Source organism: Schistocerca cancellata, chromosome 6, assembly GCF_023864275.1.
Source record: "Schistocerca cancellata isolate TAMUIC-IGC-003103 chromosome 6, iqSchCanc2.1, whole genome shotgun sequence".
Classification (NCBI taxonomy): Eukaryota; Metazoa; Arthropoda; class Insecta; order Orthoptera; family Acrididae; genus Schistocerca; species Schistocerca cancellata.
Window position 1 is genome coordinate 187,377,650 of NC_064631.1, and position 13,413 is coordinate 187,391,062.

The window sequence follows — 13,413 nt, forward strand, 5'->3', positions numbered from 1 at the left end:
TTGACAAAGAAAAGAACGTGAATACATCAATTTAACAACCTGCTGGAGCTTTTTAAATTTTATGTAAATGATGAGATGAGGTGTTGTAAGTAGACCACGTTGCGCTCTGTATGAAAATCACTGACTGTGCTGTTTACAGTCTATGGCTCATTTGCATTGTTGGAATATTTGCTATTATAGTGTTGGGCAGTTGGATGTGAACAGCGCGTAGCGTTGCGCAGTTGGAGGTGAACCGCCAGCAGTGGTGGATGTGGGAAGAGAGATTTCAGAGTTTTGAGAGCGGACAATCTGGACGTGTGTCCGTCAGAAAAACGAAATTTGTAAGACTGGATGTCATGAACTGATATATATATTACGACTTTTGAACACTATTAAGGTAAATACATTGTTTGTTCTCCATCAAAATCTTTCATTTGCTAACTATGCCTATCAGTAGTTAGTGCCTTCAGTACTTAGAATCTTTTATTTACCTGGCAGTATTGGCGCTCGCTGTATTGCAGTAGTTCGAGTAACGAAAATTTTTGTGAGGTATAGGTTATTGTTAGTCACGGTCATTCTTTTGTAGGGATTATTGAAAGTCAGATTGCGTTGCGCTAAAAATATTGTGAGTCAGTTTAGTGATGATCAGAATAAGTAAGGAAAGAAATGTCTGAGTACGTTCAGTTTTGCTGAGCTGTTTGAAAATCAAATAACATAATAGGTTTACCAGCACAGTAATTCATAAATTTTTCTAAGGGGATGTTTCATAGTGTAAGACTTTCTGTTCAGCAATGCCTCCTATTCAAACGAAGAGTATCTTCACATAAACTCTGAAAATTAATGTTTCGAATTATTTTATTATTAAAATTACATAGTTATACAGTAGTCTTTCGTGGTGATACATCATTTTATTGTATTGTGCTTCATTTAAATTAAATGTGCGTTTTTGACTTCTGTCCTCATTGCATAGAACACCTGTGTGTGACTACCAGGTAATGTAGTAAACAATAATAACCACAGCAGTACATTACGCATTATGGTGGACCAAGTGTGACCGGCCTGTACACAGTAAACGAGCTCCCTTTAGGGTTCAACTACACTGAACACACAAAAACACTCTTGTCTTGATAGTTCACAGGCGAAGTACTGGTGCTAAACTGTTCACATTGACCCTGTGCCTATAGTCATGTTGTACAAATGGAGAAGATGTCTTAATTATTGACGACGCCTTTGGCACAATTGTTTTATTAATCGCCATTGCATGATGTAATTTTAGTAAGTAACTAAAAGATTTACTGCCTGTATTACTTTGGTAATTTCACTGTTACTTAAGCTTTAGTGTTTCTCATTTCCGATGCTAAGGTTTTGCTCATGAAAGTGTCTTCCCGTTCAGGATTTTTTACTTCTCATGAAGGTATATTTATATATACTGAAACCTTGGTCAAGAATTTTAATAAATTTTTATCCTGCAACTGTTTTGGCTGTCATCCTTTATCGTGAAAAATAAAACGGTTGTGAGTCACACTGCTGTTTCCAAAACGTTCTGTTCCGCCTTCATTCTGAGCTTTCCCACATTTCTGCGCGCCGAAGAGCACAGATCCTCCCCTGGTATGATGACGTCAGGGCTCCACCATCGCTGAAGGCGGTGTCTGAGCTGGGGCAGCGCGGATCCGTTGCAGACGAAGAGCACGAAGATGGCGGGACCCTGCAGCATGGTGGCCAGGTGCACACAATAGACGTATCGGGCCACCCCTTCTGCCTGGTGGAAACCCACGCGGGCCACAATTCCCAGTCCGCTCAGGAGGAAAGTCTTCACCGACAGCAGAAGCATCTGCTTCCTCGTGCCGAATTTGCTGGTGGCAATACTCAACTTCGTCATGGACTGCCGCGTACGAAAGCACGTGTAAGCTACGATGAGGAAGAGCAGCAAGTTGCAAGCCACTGACAATGAGATGGCAGTCAGCAGTAGCGCCCGGCTGTGGAACAAGTACTGTTCGCTCACGCGTTCGAGAGAGACGAAGGTGGATGAGACCACAGTCCAGAGGGACAGCGCGTACGTCACGTAGATGCGGAAGAGGCGACTGGCTTCGCAAGCGTCGAGATCGTCCGGCAGCCTGAGGTGGCGAACGCCGGAGAACACCAGGTAGCAGAACGTGTTCAGCCAGATGCAGCTGAGCAGCGTCAGCGCGCTGTCCAGCTGGACAGTGGTCGCCAGGTCTGGAACGCCGAACATGCGGTACGCGACTTCCGAACACAAGATCTGCATTATTCCCGTGAACTGGAAACAGAGTAGTAATTTGCCAGGCAGATTGCGCAACTTTGGCAAGTATAAGTACACACCGGCAGTCACACATCTGAAGAAAATATTTACGGAGATCAGTGAAACTTCCAAAGACTGGAGATGGTCAATCTTAAAATTTCTGTACTTCATTGTAGGGTTGCTTAAGACTTCCATCGGCGTAACTTTTCTCTCGAAATAGTATTGCGCTAGAAATCCTGAGGAAACATCCAACGTCGGCTCCATCCTGTTCCATTCGTACGAGTACTGAAGACCGCAGGCGGAGTGAACACTTTGACTAAAGAATTTCTTACACTTGAAGGAGAAAACAGCTCTGGAGACAGAACAGACGATGTCTAGGGATTTGTTTGCTACACACGACTTGCCTTCAGAATGTGGAAAGATGCAGAGAGCTTCTCTCACAGATTTTATCATCCTGTGGGGAACGTCCTCACACATAGTCTTCGAACTGATGACCATCCAGGAGAGCAAACAGATGTTGATGTTTACCCTCTGCGTATACGCCAAGTAACTGGTTACCGGGATGTAAGACAACCCATACATAAGATCTCTGCCTAGCTGTAGGTGGCACGCCTCCCGTTTCCGAAGAGTTTGCTCTGAAGTGTCTTCCAGAGGACATACAGGACGCTCCAGCAGGTCCACCATGAACTGGACGCAGCTGCTATCTACCGACGTGCGGCTGTCACTTAGGTCTTCCAGTTGCCACTCATGATCTGTAACAAACACAATGTGCGTGGTGTGCAGAAAATGCTGAGAACAACAAAACAATTTAAAGGAACCGAAAAGATCCAAGTTCTCGAATACTGGATATCTTGCCCATCACCTTTACTCCTGAACTGCAATGTGATCGTTTTAACTGGCCGTTTAATTGCATGAAAACATACCAAGAGATTATTGCTTTGTTACTATAAAACAATGCCTACATGAAAAAAAGTCGTTCAACATAGAGGATAATTTAGAGTTAAGAGATAATGATACCAACTTAAAGAAGTGCGGTTTCGGTTCGTCAGTTTGGTTTCCAGATAAAATTAGCCTGAAAACATATTAAAAATTATGAATCATTTAGATAATAGCAGGAGTATTCCACTGAATATTCCGGAGTTTACATTTCATGAAGGAATATATTGACAGCATTACGGACATATGAAAGTGGATGAAAAATGAATTGAAATGTAATAAAAGGTTTTGTGAAGAATAAAAACGCTACCTAATTATCGATGTAATTAAAGTTAAGTAATGTTCAGAACTATGAAGCTCCATGAAGGGGTTAGTTTTACGTCTAACTGTTTGAAACAGACTAGTTTGGAGAAAACTAGTGCTTATTTCGTCATGTTCCATTAAATGGAATTTTGTCAGTCTGCAGTATCAAATTACCTGTAAAGCAGGATGGGTGGTGATTTGTGGCACATCTCAATACAGAGTACAAGGCAGCTCGTGGCACAAGCGTCCACAATCGACTGTCCAGCACACGTTATTAAACATGGGGACACCAACGGTCGACGCATGCACATACCGATTTTTATCCACCGACAAGACCACTTGCCATCGAGAGTGTACAGGGTCATCGAGATTGGACCACGAATCAATAGATTCCTGTCGCCTGATTGAACGAATCACGTTTTTATCACACGAGGACGACATTCGTGTGTAGGTGCGCAGTAATTCAGGCGAATGGGTACTTGAAACATATACTGCGAGAAGAATTATACTACTGGGGACATTCACCCGAGCTTCCGCGAATTCTGTGGAAGTAATCAAAGGCAACGACAGTCATGAACTACGTCAAAGTTATTTCGGACTATCAGCATCCCTTCATGCTCGATGTCTTCCTCAACGCAATGACATCTTATAGCAGGATAATTGGCCCATTCACAACCCTGAAATGGTGCTACAGTGGTTTGAAAAATAGTTAGTTAGAGGTTAGTAGAGATTCGCGCAGCTGTGATAAAATCTATGTACGAATATCGGAGGTGCGAAGCATACAACTACTTCCACCATCATATCAATATATCAGTCAGAGAAACCGAGAAAAATCTGTTCCTATGTAAAATCGCTAAAGAATTGTAAGGCTTCCATCGGTAGTACCGACATGACGGCATCAGGATACTTTTGACATCAAATTGAAATGCAAATTAATTAAATTGATCAATTAATCCACCATGACCCTAGCAACTCCCACAACACCCCCAAATGACGTCAAGTATTTTTCTCAGCCTGCCTGTGGGTCCCAACACACTCCCCCATCCGCCCTAATGGTGTGAATTTCGAATGTTGGTGGGAATTTCGAATTTGGTGTCAATTTCGAATTTCGGTGCGAATTTCTTTGTGCCACCGTTCTGCTGACATCCCACCCCACCACCCACCAGGGAATTGGCGGGAAATTAAGATTGGTGGTATCCTTTTAGGGTCTCAAACCCTGGTCCTCTTGGAAGGAAACCCCAAGTGCACTCTCACAACACATGAAAACTGCCCAGATGCAGGAGAGGAAAGTTAGGTTAGTGTAATTTATTTATTCTGGTTCGGAAAATGAATTAAAGATAGGTCTTAATTATGTAATTAATCATAAATACTGGGCCTAATTACAAAAACTATAGCTGGCCGGTGTGGCCAAGCGGTTCTAGGCGCTTCAGTCTGGAACCAAGCGACCGCTACGGTCGCAGGTTCGAATCCTGCCTCAGGCATCGATGTGTGTGATGTCCTTAGGTTAGTTAGGTTTAAGTAGTTCTGAGTTATGGTGGACTGATGACCTCAGATGTTAAGTCCCATAGTGATCAGAGCCATTTGAACCATTTGAACAAAAACTGTATGTGTAACACTACACAAGGATGGCGTAAAATCGCGATACATTCCAAAAACTGACGATATCGTACAACTGGTGTTCCTGCTGGGAAAAGATTTCGCAATACCACTAGAAACCAGTGAGAGACACATTCAAACTCTACCCTTCACCTATAGGCTGGCAGAAAAAAGGCAGGGCTGTAACTATCTGTGCTCTTTCTGGCTGGAGATATGTTCAACTGAGAGTATCCTGGTGTTGGACAGAGTTTAAAAAGTGTATTACCTGTAAGCGTACAGTATCTATCGTTGTTTGACGCTGCTCAAAAACCACCCTGTGGCCCAGGTAACCGAAGCCAATACATGCTACCATAAGTGATGGAAAAAATGCATCACAGTTGTAATTCGAAATTTTCGTGAAATACCAGCTCTCATAATGAATGGGCCACAATGCAACACGTGTACTGGGGATAATCGTCACCCTAAAAGGCTGCAGCAGAGGTGGTAGTTGAATGTGTGTTCTCCTCGGTGTACAATCTAAAACTGCAGAAAATCCAGGCTCTTGTTCTCTCATCTCCCTCCCTTCCTCCCTGCCCCCTCCCTCCTCCATCCCTCCCACCTCCAACAGGATTTTTCAAATGGCCAGCCACTCCGCTGAATGCCTCGCAGCATGAGCTGGCCGCTGTCCCACAAAGCCTTCCGCCCTTTGCCGTTTTTCTGCAGCCTCACTGCCGGCCCTCTGCAGCCACTGGCCTCACCAGGCCCTCCGCCATCTTCCGAAGTCTGCAGCATGCCTTGACGCGATGGCCTTGCCCACTAGAAAACGGAAAGTTTGCAGCACCACCCTGCCTCTCTGGAGAACGCTCCAGATGTCTTTTTCGAAGCCGGATGGTGGGACACAGGAAGTCTTGTGGCTAAAGCGACCACAGCCTCACACTGCAGTGTCTTCAGTACAATGCGTCCCATCGAGAACGCTGCTGGGCAGTCAGCATGCCTCAAAACAAAACTATATTAATCAGGGTTATTCCGATTGTGGGTTGCTTGTCTAAAGGAACAGCCATGACCTCTTAGGGAACTTGGTAACCACGTTGTTCCGAGCAGTGGACTCTAACATTTGTATTTAATGTCTACGTGACTTCTATAACAAAGCAACTATTAAGAAAGGAAAACAGGATCGCGACAATAATAAATGTCCTCTTTCCACGAAAATAGGTACAATCCATTTTCTTTTAGTTTTATGAGCAGAATTGGTATACTTTTTATGTTAAATTTGCAGGATACATTTGCATCTGATTATTTTGCGATGTCCAGCCTAGTGCACTGACACCAATCACAGACGATCACATGTGTATTACAAACATTTAAGACACGTGAAATAACACTGAAGAATAGATCTTTCACGCAATTAGCTCACACATCGGGAAGAAAGCACAATCATTTTACATTCGACAACAACAAGCTGTAATTAACGATGACGTACCTGTTTTGTACACTATGGCAGGAGTCGTTTTACCACTGCGATGCTCTTTCATACAAGCGTTTACGAAACAAATCGTCAGAGTCTGTCTTTAACGAAACCTTCTATAAGATTCTACTACGCACCTCTTCCGTTACATCGAAATCAATTACCATCTCCATGCTTACATTTGAAATTTTTGACGCATAACTCACCGCCACCGACATGTCTGTAAAGTTTCTGTAATACAGCAGCAGATTCTTTGCTTCTAGTTTTGTAAACAATTTGATCTACACTCCTGGAAATGGAAAAAAGAACACATTGACACCGGTGTGTCAGACCCACCATACTTGCTCCGGACACTGCGAGAGGGCTGTACAAGCAATGATCACACGCACGGCACAGCGGACACACCAGGAACCGCGGTGTTGGCCGTCGAATGGCGCTAGCTGCGCAGCATTTGTGCACCGCCGCCGTCAGTGTCAGCCAGTTTGCCGTGGCATACGGAGCTCCATCGCAGTCTTTAACACTGGTAGCATGCCGCGACAGCGTGGACGTGAACCGTATGTGCAGTTGACGGACTTTGAGCGAGGGCGTATAGTGGGCATGCGGGAGGCCGGGTGGACGTACCGCCGAATTGCTCAACACGTGGGGCGTGAGGTCTCCACAGTACATCGATGTTGTCGCCAGTGGTCGGCGGAAGGTGCACGTGCCCGTCGACCTGGGACCGGACCGCAGCGACGCACGGATGCACGCCAAGACCGTAGGATCCTACGCAGTGCCGTAGGGGACCGCTCCGCCACTTCCCAGCAAATTAGGGACACTGTTGCTCCTCGGCTATCGGCGAGGACCATTCGCAACCGTCTCCATGAAGCTGGGCTACGGTCCCGCACACCGTTAGGCCGTCTTCCGCTCACGCCCCAACATCGTGCAGCCCGCCTCCAGTGGTGTTGCGACAGGCGTGAATGGAGGGACGAATGGAGACGTGTCGTCGTCAGCGATGAGAGTCGCTTCTGCCTTGGTGCCAATGATGGTCGTATGTGTGTTTGGCGCCGTGCAGGTGAGCGCCACAATCAGGACTGCATACGACCGAGGCACACAGGGCCAACACCCGGCATCATGGTGTGGGGAGCGATCTCCTACACTGGCCGTACACCACTGGTGATCGTCGAGGGGACACTGAATAGTGCACGGTACATCCAAACCGTCATCGAACCCATCGTTCTACCATTCCTAGACCGGCAAGGGAACTTGCTGTTCCAACAGGACAATGCACGTCCGCATGTATCCCGTGCCACCCAACGTGCTCTAGAAGGTGTAAGTCAACTACCCTGGCCAGCAAGATCTCCGGATCTGTATCCCATTGAGCATGTTTGGGACTGGATGAAGCGTCGTCTCACGCGGTCTGCACGTCCAGCACGAACGCTGGTCCAACTGAGGCGCCAGGTGGAAATGGCATGGCAAGCCGTTCCACAGGACTACATCCAGCATCTCTACGATCGTCTCCATGGGAGAATAGCAGCCTGCATTGCTGCGAAAGGTGGATATACACTGTACTAGTGCCGACATTGTGCATGCTCTGTTGCCTGTGTCTATGTGCCTGTGGTTCTGTCAGTGTGATCATGTGATGTATCTGACCCCAGGAATGTGTCAATAAAGTTTCCCCTTCCTGGGACAATGAATTCACGGTGTTCTTATTTCAATTTCCAGGAGTGTATGTCAGAAAAAAACACTATCATTTCTAGACTCCATAATGAACTATAATTCAAGTAGTGTCTACATTATAATTAGAGGTTATTAAGTATGAAATTACACCTAATTTTTAAACACACAATTGTGACAATAAAAAAACAGTCAAGAGTCCACTAGAATAGAGACAGCCGATTCCTGTAATTTTTGTGAGCAAATTCAGTGTACTTTTGAGAGAACGATCTGCAGCCTAACTTTAAACAGTTATAGCACTCCTTCTAATAGAATCTCTTATAAGACATTAGCATGTCTCTCTCCCAATGCATCGAAAAACAAATACCGTCTGCATGTCATCGAGCATATTACATATACCGTATCCCTCCACTGGAGCTGGAGGCCACTGCTCGAAGTCCTTTACGCAGATCTGCACGAACTTTTGTTGTCTGTACTTGAGGAAGACCATATCCAGCAAACTATTAATCATACGACAGGGCTCCTGTATTGCTCCTTCATCAGTAGTGTAAAAATCTTTCATTCCCCTTACGGCTATCGCAGTTTTCCATGTCAAATCCATATCTTCCCTTACGACAGGTCATAGTCATTTTCGTTGCATGTGCCGGAACACCCACATACTTTATAAGCCTGCTGCTTAAGGTGAATCCATCACGCATTCCCTACTACTACTACTAAGTATGATACTTCACCAATAACTGAATTCTGGAGATACGAAACAATACTGACCGTATATCAACGATGGGTGGACACTTCTCATAAGTTTTTTCCTGGTGCCTGGTACCACTGTGTCTTAAAAAGACGCATGACCGTCGTACAAGCCGCAAGATGTTAAAAACACGATCGCATCGGCCATGTAACTGTCATATGTGGTCTTGGTTCTACAGCTGTCTGCGATTTGGAATCATGTCTTTCCATTCAGCCACATGCCTGCTTTGGACTACAGCCACTAGTAAATCATATTCGTGGCACTCTCATATCTCGAAACGAGTCACTTCTTTCGATCCTATCTGTTACAGTAAAATTCCAACGTGGTTTTAGTTAGTCCCTATGCATCTTGTAACTGCTCCTCAGATACTGCTCCGCCATCCCTTCAGCTTTACGGATGTGATCGTCCCTATTTATGTCGAAACTGAGCAAAAGTCGCAGAGAGCTACACTATTTGATCAAAAGTATCCGGACACCCCCAAAACATATGTTTTTTAATATTAAGTGCATTGTGCTGCCACCTTCTGCCAGGTCCTCGACATCAGCGACCTCAGTAATCATTAGACATCGTGAGAGAGCACAATGGGGCGCTCCACGGAACTCACACGCTTCGAACGTGGTCAGGTGATTGGGTGTCGCTTGGGTCATACGTCTGTACGCGAGATTTCCACAATCCTAAACATCCCTAGGTCCTCTGTTTCCGATGTGACAGGGAAATGGAAACGTAAAAGGACACGTATAGCACAAAAGCGTACGGGCCGAACTCGTCTGATGACTGATAGAGACTGCTGACAGTTGCGGAGGGTCGTAATGTGTAATAAGGAGACATCTATCCAGACCGTCACACAGGAATTCCAAACTGCATCAGGATCCACTGCAAGTACTATGACAGTTAGGCGGGAGGTGAGAAAACTTGGATTTCATGGTCGAGCGGCTGCTGATAAGCCACTTATGACGCCGGTAAATGCCAAACGACGCCTCGCTCGGTGTAAGGAGTGTAAACATTGGAATATTGAACAGTAGAAAAACGTTGTGTGGAGTGACGAATCACGGTACTCTATGTGGCGATCCGAGGGCAGGGTGTCGGTATGGCGAATGTCCGGTGAACGCATCTGCCAGCGGGTCTAGTGCCAACAGTAAAATTCGGAGGCGGTGGTGTTATGGTGTGGTCGTGTTTTGCATGAAGGGGGCTTGCATCCCTTGTTGTGGCACTATAACAACACAGGTTTACATTACTGTGTTGAAAAAAAAAAGTGACGAACGGGACTGTATCCAGCGACCCAACGATTACGGGGCTTGAACGCTAACCAGTTTTTATTTTTTTATTTTATTGTTCTAATTTGGTTCGATTCATTTGTCCAGTGTGGATGTCCCATGACACCCGTTCAAGTTCAGTGTCCTGTCGTTGACTCAGATTTTTTATTACAGAGGGCAGCCAACCCTCTGATCGAACACGCTGAGCTACGGTGCCGGCACCAGTCGGCTGCCGACGCTTCGTGGTGTAATTGGACACGCACGGGTATATATTTGACGACTGAAATTATCTTGCGATTTTCTCAATAATGTTTGAGAAGTACGCACTACTGCTTACACGTTTTGTTGTCCTAATGGAGTACTACGAGTGTACGAAGTTTGCAGTAAATCCGCGTTCCAGACGTTGTGGCCTTCCCTTGTTAGTGGTACATATCTCTGGAAATGGCTGCTAATGGTCTCCAAATAGCCGAACATAACCGTTTCCTATAATGAATACCTGACATTGTCCGCTGGAGAGCGATCAAGCTTCTGGTATGAAGATTTTTTTTTTGCCTTGATACACGCGATAAAGAGAATAAAGGCGATAAAAAGCTTCAAACCAGAATCTTTTTGTGCATAAACATTGCCGGTCAATGATCGGTTCAGTTGGACCCGGGGACCCACTCCATTCCATGTAAACAATGCCCTCACCCTTATGCAGCCACAACCGGCTTGCACAATTCCTTGTTTACAACTTGGATCCATGGCTTCACGGGGTCTGCAGCATACTCGAACGCTGTCAACTGAAATCGGGACTCATCTGAGCAGTCCACGGTCTCCCAATCGTCTCGGGTGCAACCGATATGGTCACGATCCCAGGATAGGCGCTGTAGGCCATGTCGTGCTTTCAGCAAAAGCACTTTTTGTAGAATTAACTTAGAGGGAAAAAATGTTTAGTGTAAATGAATATGTGGTGTCACCGCCAGACACCACACTTGCTAGGTGGTAGCCTTTAAATCGGCCGCAGTCCGCTAGTATACGTCGAACCCGCGTGTCGCCACTATCAGTGATTGCAGACCGAGCGCCGCCACACGGCAGGTCTAGAGAGACTTCCTAGCACTCGCCCCAGTTGTACAGCCGACTTTGCTAGAGATGGTTCACTGACAAATTACGCTCTCATTTGCCGAGACGATAGTTAGCATAGCCTTCAGCTACGTCATTTGCTACGACCTTGCAAGGCGCCATTATCATTTGCTATTTATCTTGTGATCCCTGTACCGTCAGACCGATGTTCACCAATTATGGATTAAAGTATTCCAACAGCTACGACCTTTTTTGCTAAAGTCTAACTTCCTTAAATGTTCCAGACCTCGCGCCAGCCTGCGTGAGCTTAAACGCGTGCCTTTCGGCTTCCTCATAGTGGCTTGGCTGTCTTGCCAAGTCCCAACAGAATAAAATAAATATTTAAAGAATCACGGACCTCTTATTATCGTATAAAGCGATTCGTACTACACACATCTCTTTCTGAATGCCGCACGAGGTAGCCGCGCGGTCTCAGGCACCTCGCCACAACTCGCGCGGCTGGGGAGCCGTCGGAGGTTCGAGACCTCCCTGGGACACGGGTGTGTGTGTTGACCTTAGCGTAAACAAGTTTAAGTTAGATTAACTAGTGTGTAAGCCTAGGGTACGAAGACCACAGCAGTTTGGCCCCACAGGAACTTACGACAAATTTCCAAAATTTCTGAATAATACTCCTTTCAACTGATATTTTTTAACCTAATGTTAGAAGGAGAAATTCGTAAAATGGGCCGAAACACTCAATGTCATGATTTGCATACTGCTTTGCGGAAGAGATTCGTAAGCCTTTAGATGGAATTTAGAAATGAAGAATTGGAAGATTTTACTTACCTTTCCCAATGAAGTAATAGCAAGTTTCGAAGAACAGACGGGTTTTCCGAAACCATTTGTAAACGAGATACGTGTGCACTGCGTCAGCCAGCTGCAGCACCTCCGGCGTTCCTGCAATGACTCTCTCGCATTTCTCTGCAAAATCTTCCCAAAATGTCGTTCTCCTGTCGTGATAGTACAGTAATCGATCGTACATCAGTGCATACCTGCAACAGCAACACGAGCTCGGAAACAAGAGACAGCACCAGTTGCAATTTTATTTTATGTCACCTCCACTGGTCCCAGCCACCAGAACCAAATTCCAGTGGCTTTCTGAACAATATAGAGAATATTAGGTACCATGGAATGAGTTTCACTACTGGCCATAAAAAGTTGCTGCACCACGAAGATGATGTGCTGCAGGACCTACAGGACCTACAGGAAGAAGATGCTGTGACATGCAAATGATTAGCTTTTCATAGCATTCACACAAGGTTGGCGCCGGTGGCGACACCTACAACGTGCCGACACGAGGAAAGTTTCCAACCGATTTCTCACACACAAACAGCAGTTGACCGGCGTTGCCTGGTGAAATGTTGTTGTAACGCCTCGTGTAAGGAGAAGAAATGCGTACCATCACGTTTCCGACTTTCGTAAAGGTCGGATTGTAGCCTATAGCGATTGCGCTTTATTGTATCGTCACATTGCTGCTCGCGTTAGTAGAGATCCTGTGACTGTTAGCGGAATATGAAATCGGTGGGTTGAGGAGGGTAATACGGAACGACGCGCTGGATCCCAACGGCCTTGTATCACTAGCAGTAGAGATGATAGACATCTTATCCGCATGGTTGTAACGGAACCACGTCTCGTTCCCTGAGTCAACAGATGGGGACGTTTGCAAGACAACAACCATCTGCACGAACAGTTCGACGACGTTTGCAGCAGCATCGACTATCAGCTCGGAGACCGTGGCTGCGGTTACCCTTGACGCTGCATCACAGACAGGAGCGCCTTGGATGGTATACTCAACGACGAACCTGGGTGCACGAATTGCAAAACGTCATTTTTTTTCGGATGAATCTAGGTTCTGTTTACAGCATCATGATGGTCGCATCCGTGTTTGGCGACATCGCGGTGAACGCACATTGGAAGCGTGTATCCGTCATCGCCATACTGGCGTATCACCCGGCGTGATGGTATGGAGTGCCATTGGTTACAAGTCTCGGTCACTTCTTGTTCGCATTGACGGCACTTTAAACAGTGGACGTTACATTTCAGATGTGTTACGACGCGTGGCTCTACCCTTCATTCGATCCCTGCGAAACCCTACATTTCAGCAGGATAATGCACGACCGCATGTTGCAGGTCCTGTAAG

The 13,413-nt window shown here is 45.9% G+C and overlaps 1 protein-coding gene across 1 annotated transcript in view; it reads right to left on the reverse strand.

The window, feature by feature from the left end:
* Positions 1 to 935: 935 nt before the first annotated feature.
* The window catches only part of LOC126191335 (uncharacterized), an 85,559-nt gene continuing 73,081 nt past the window's right edge, over positions 936 to 13,413 (reverse strand). The window contains exons 5-6 of the mRNA XM_049932170.1: positions 12,060 to 12,265; positions 936 to 2,991 (exon numbers count right to left, since the gene is read on the reverse strand). Coding sequence (XP_049788127.1) covers positions 1,499 to 2,991; positions 12,060 to 12,265 — 1,699 coding nt within the window. The 3' untranslated portion in view covers positions 936 to 1,498. The remainder of the gene's footprint in view (positions 2,992 to 12,059; positions 12,266 to 13,413) is intronic.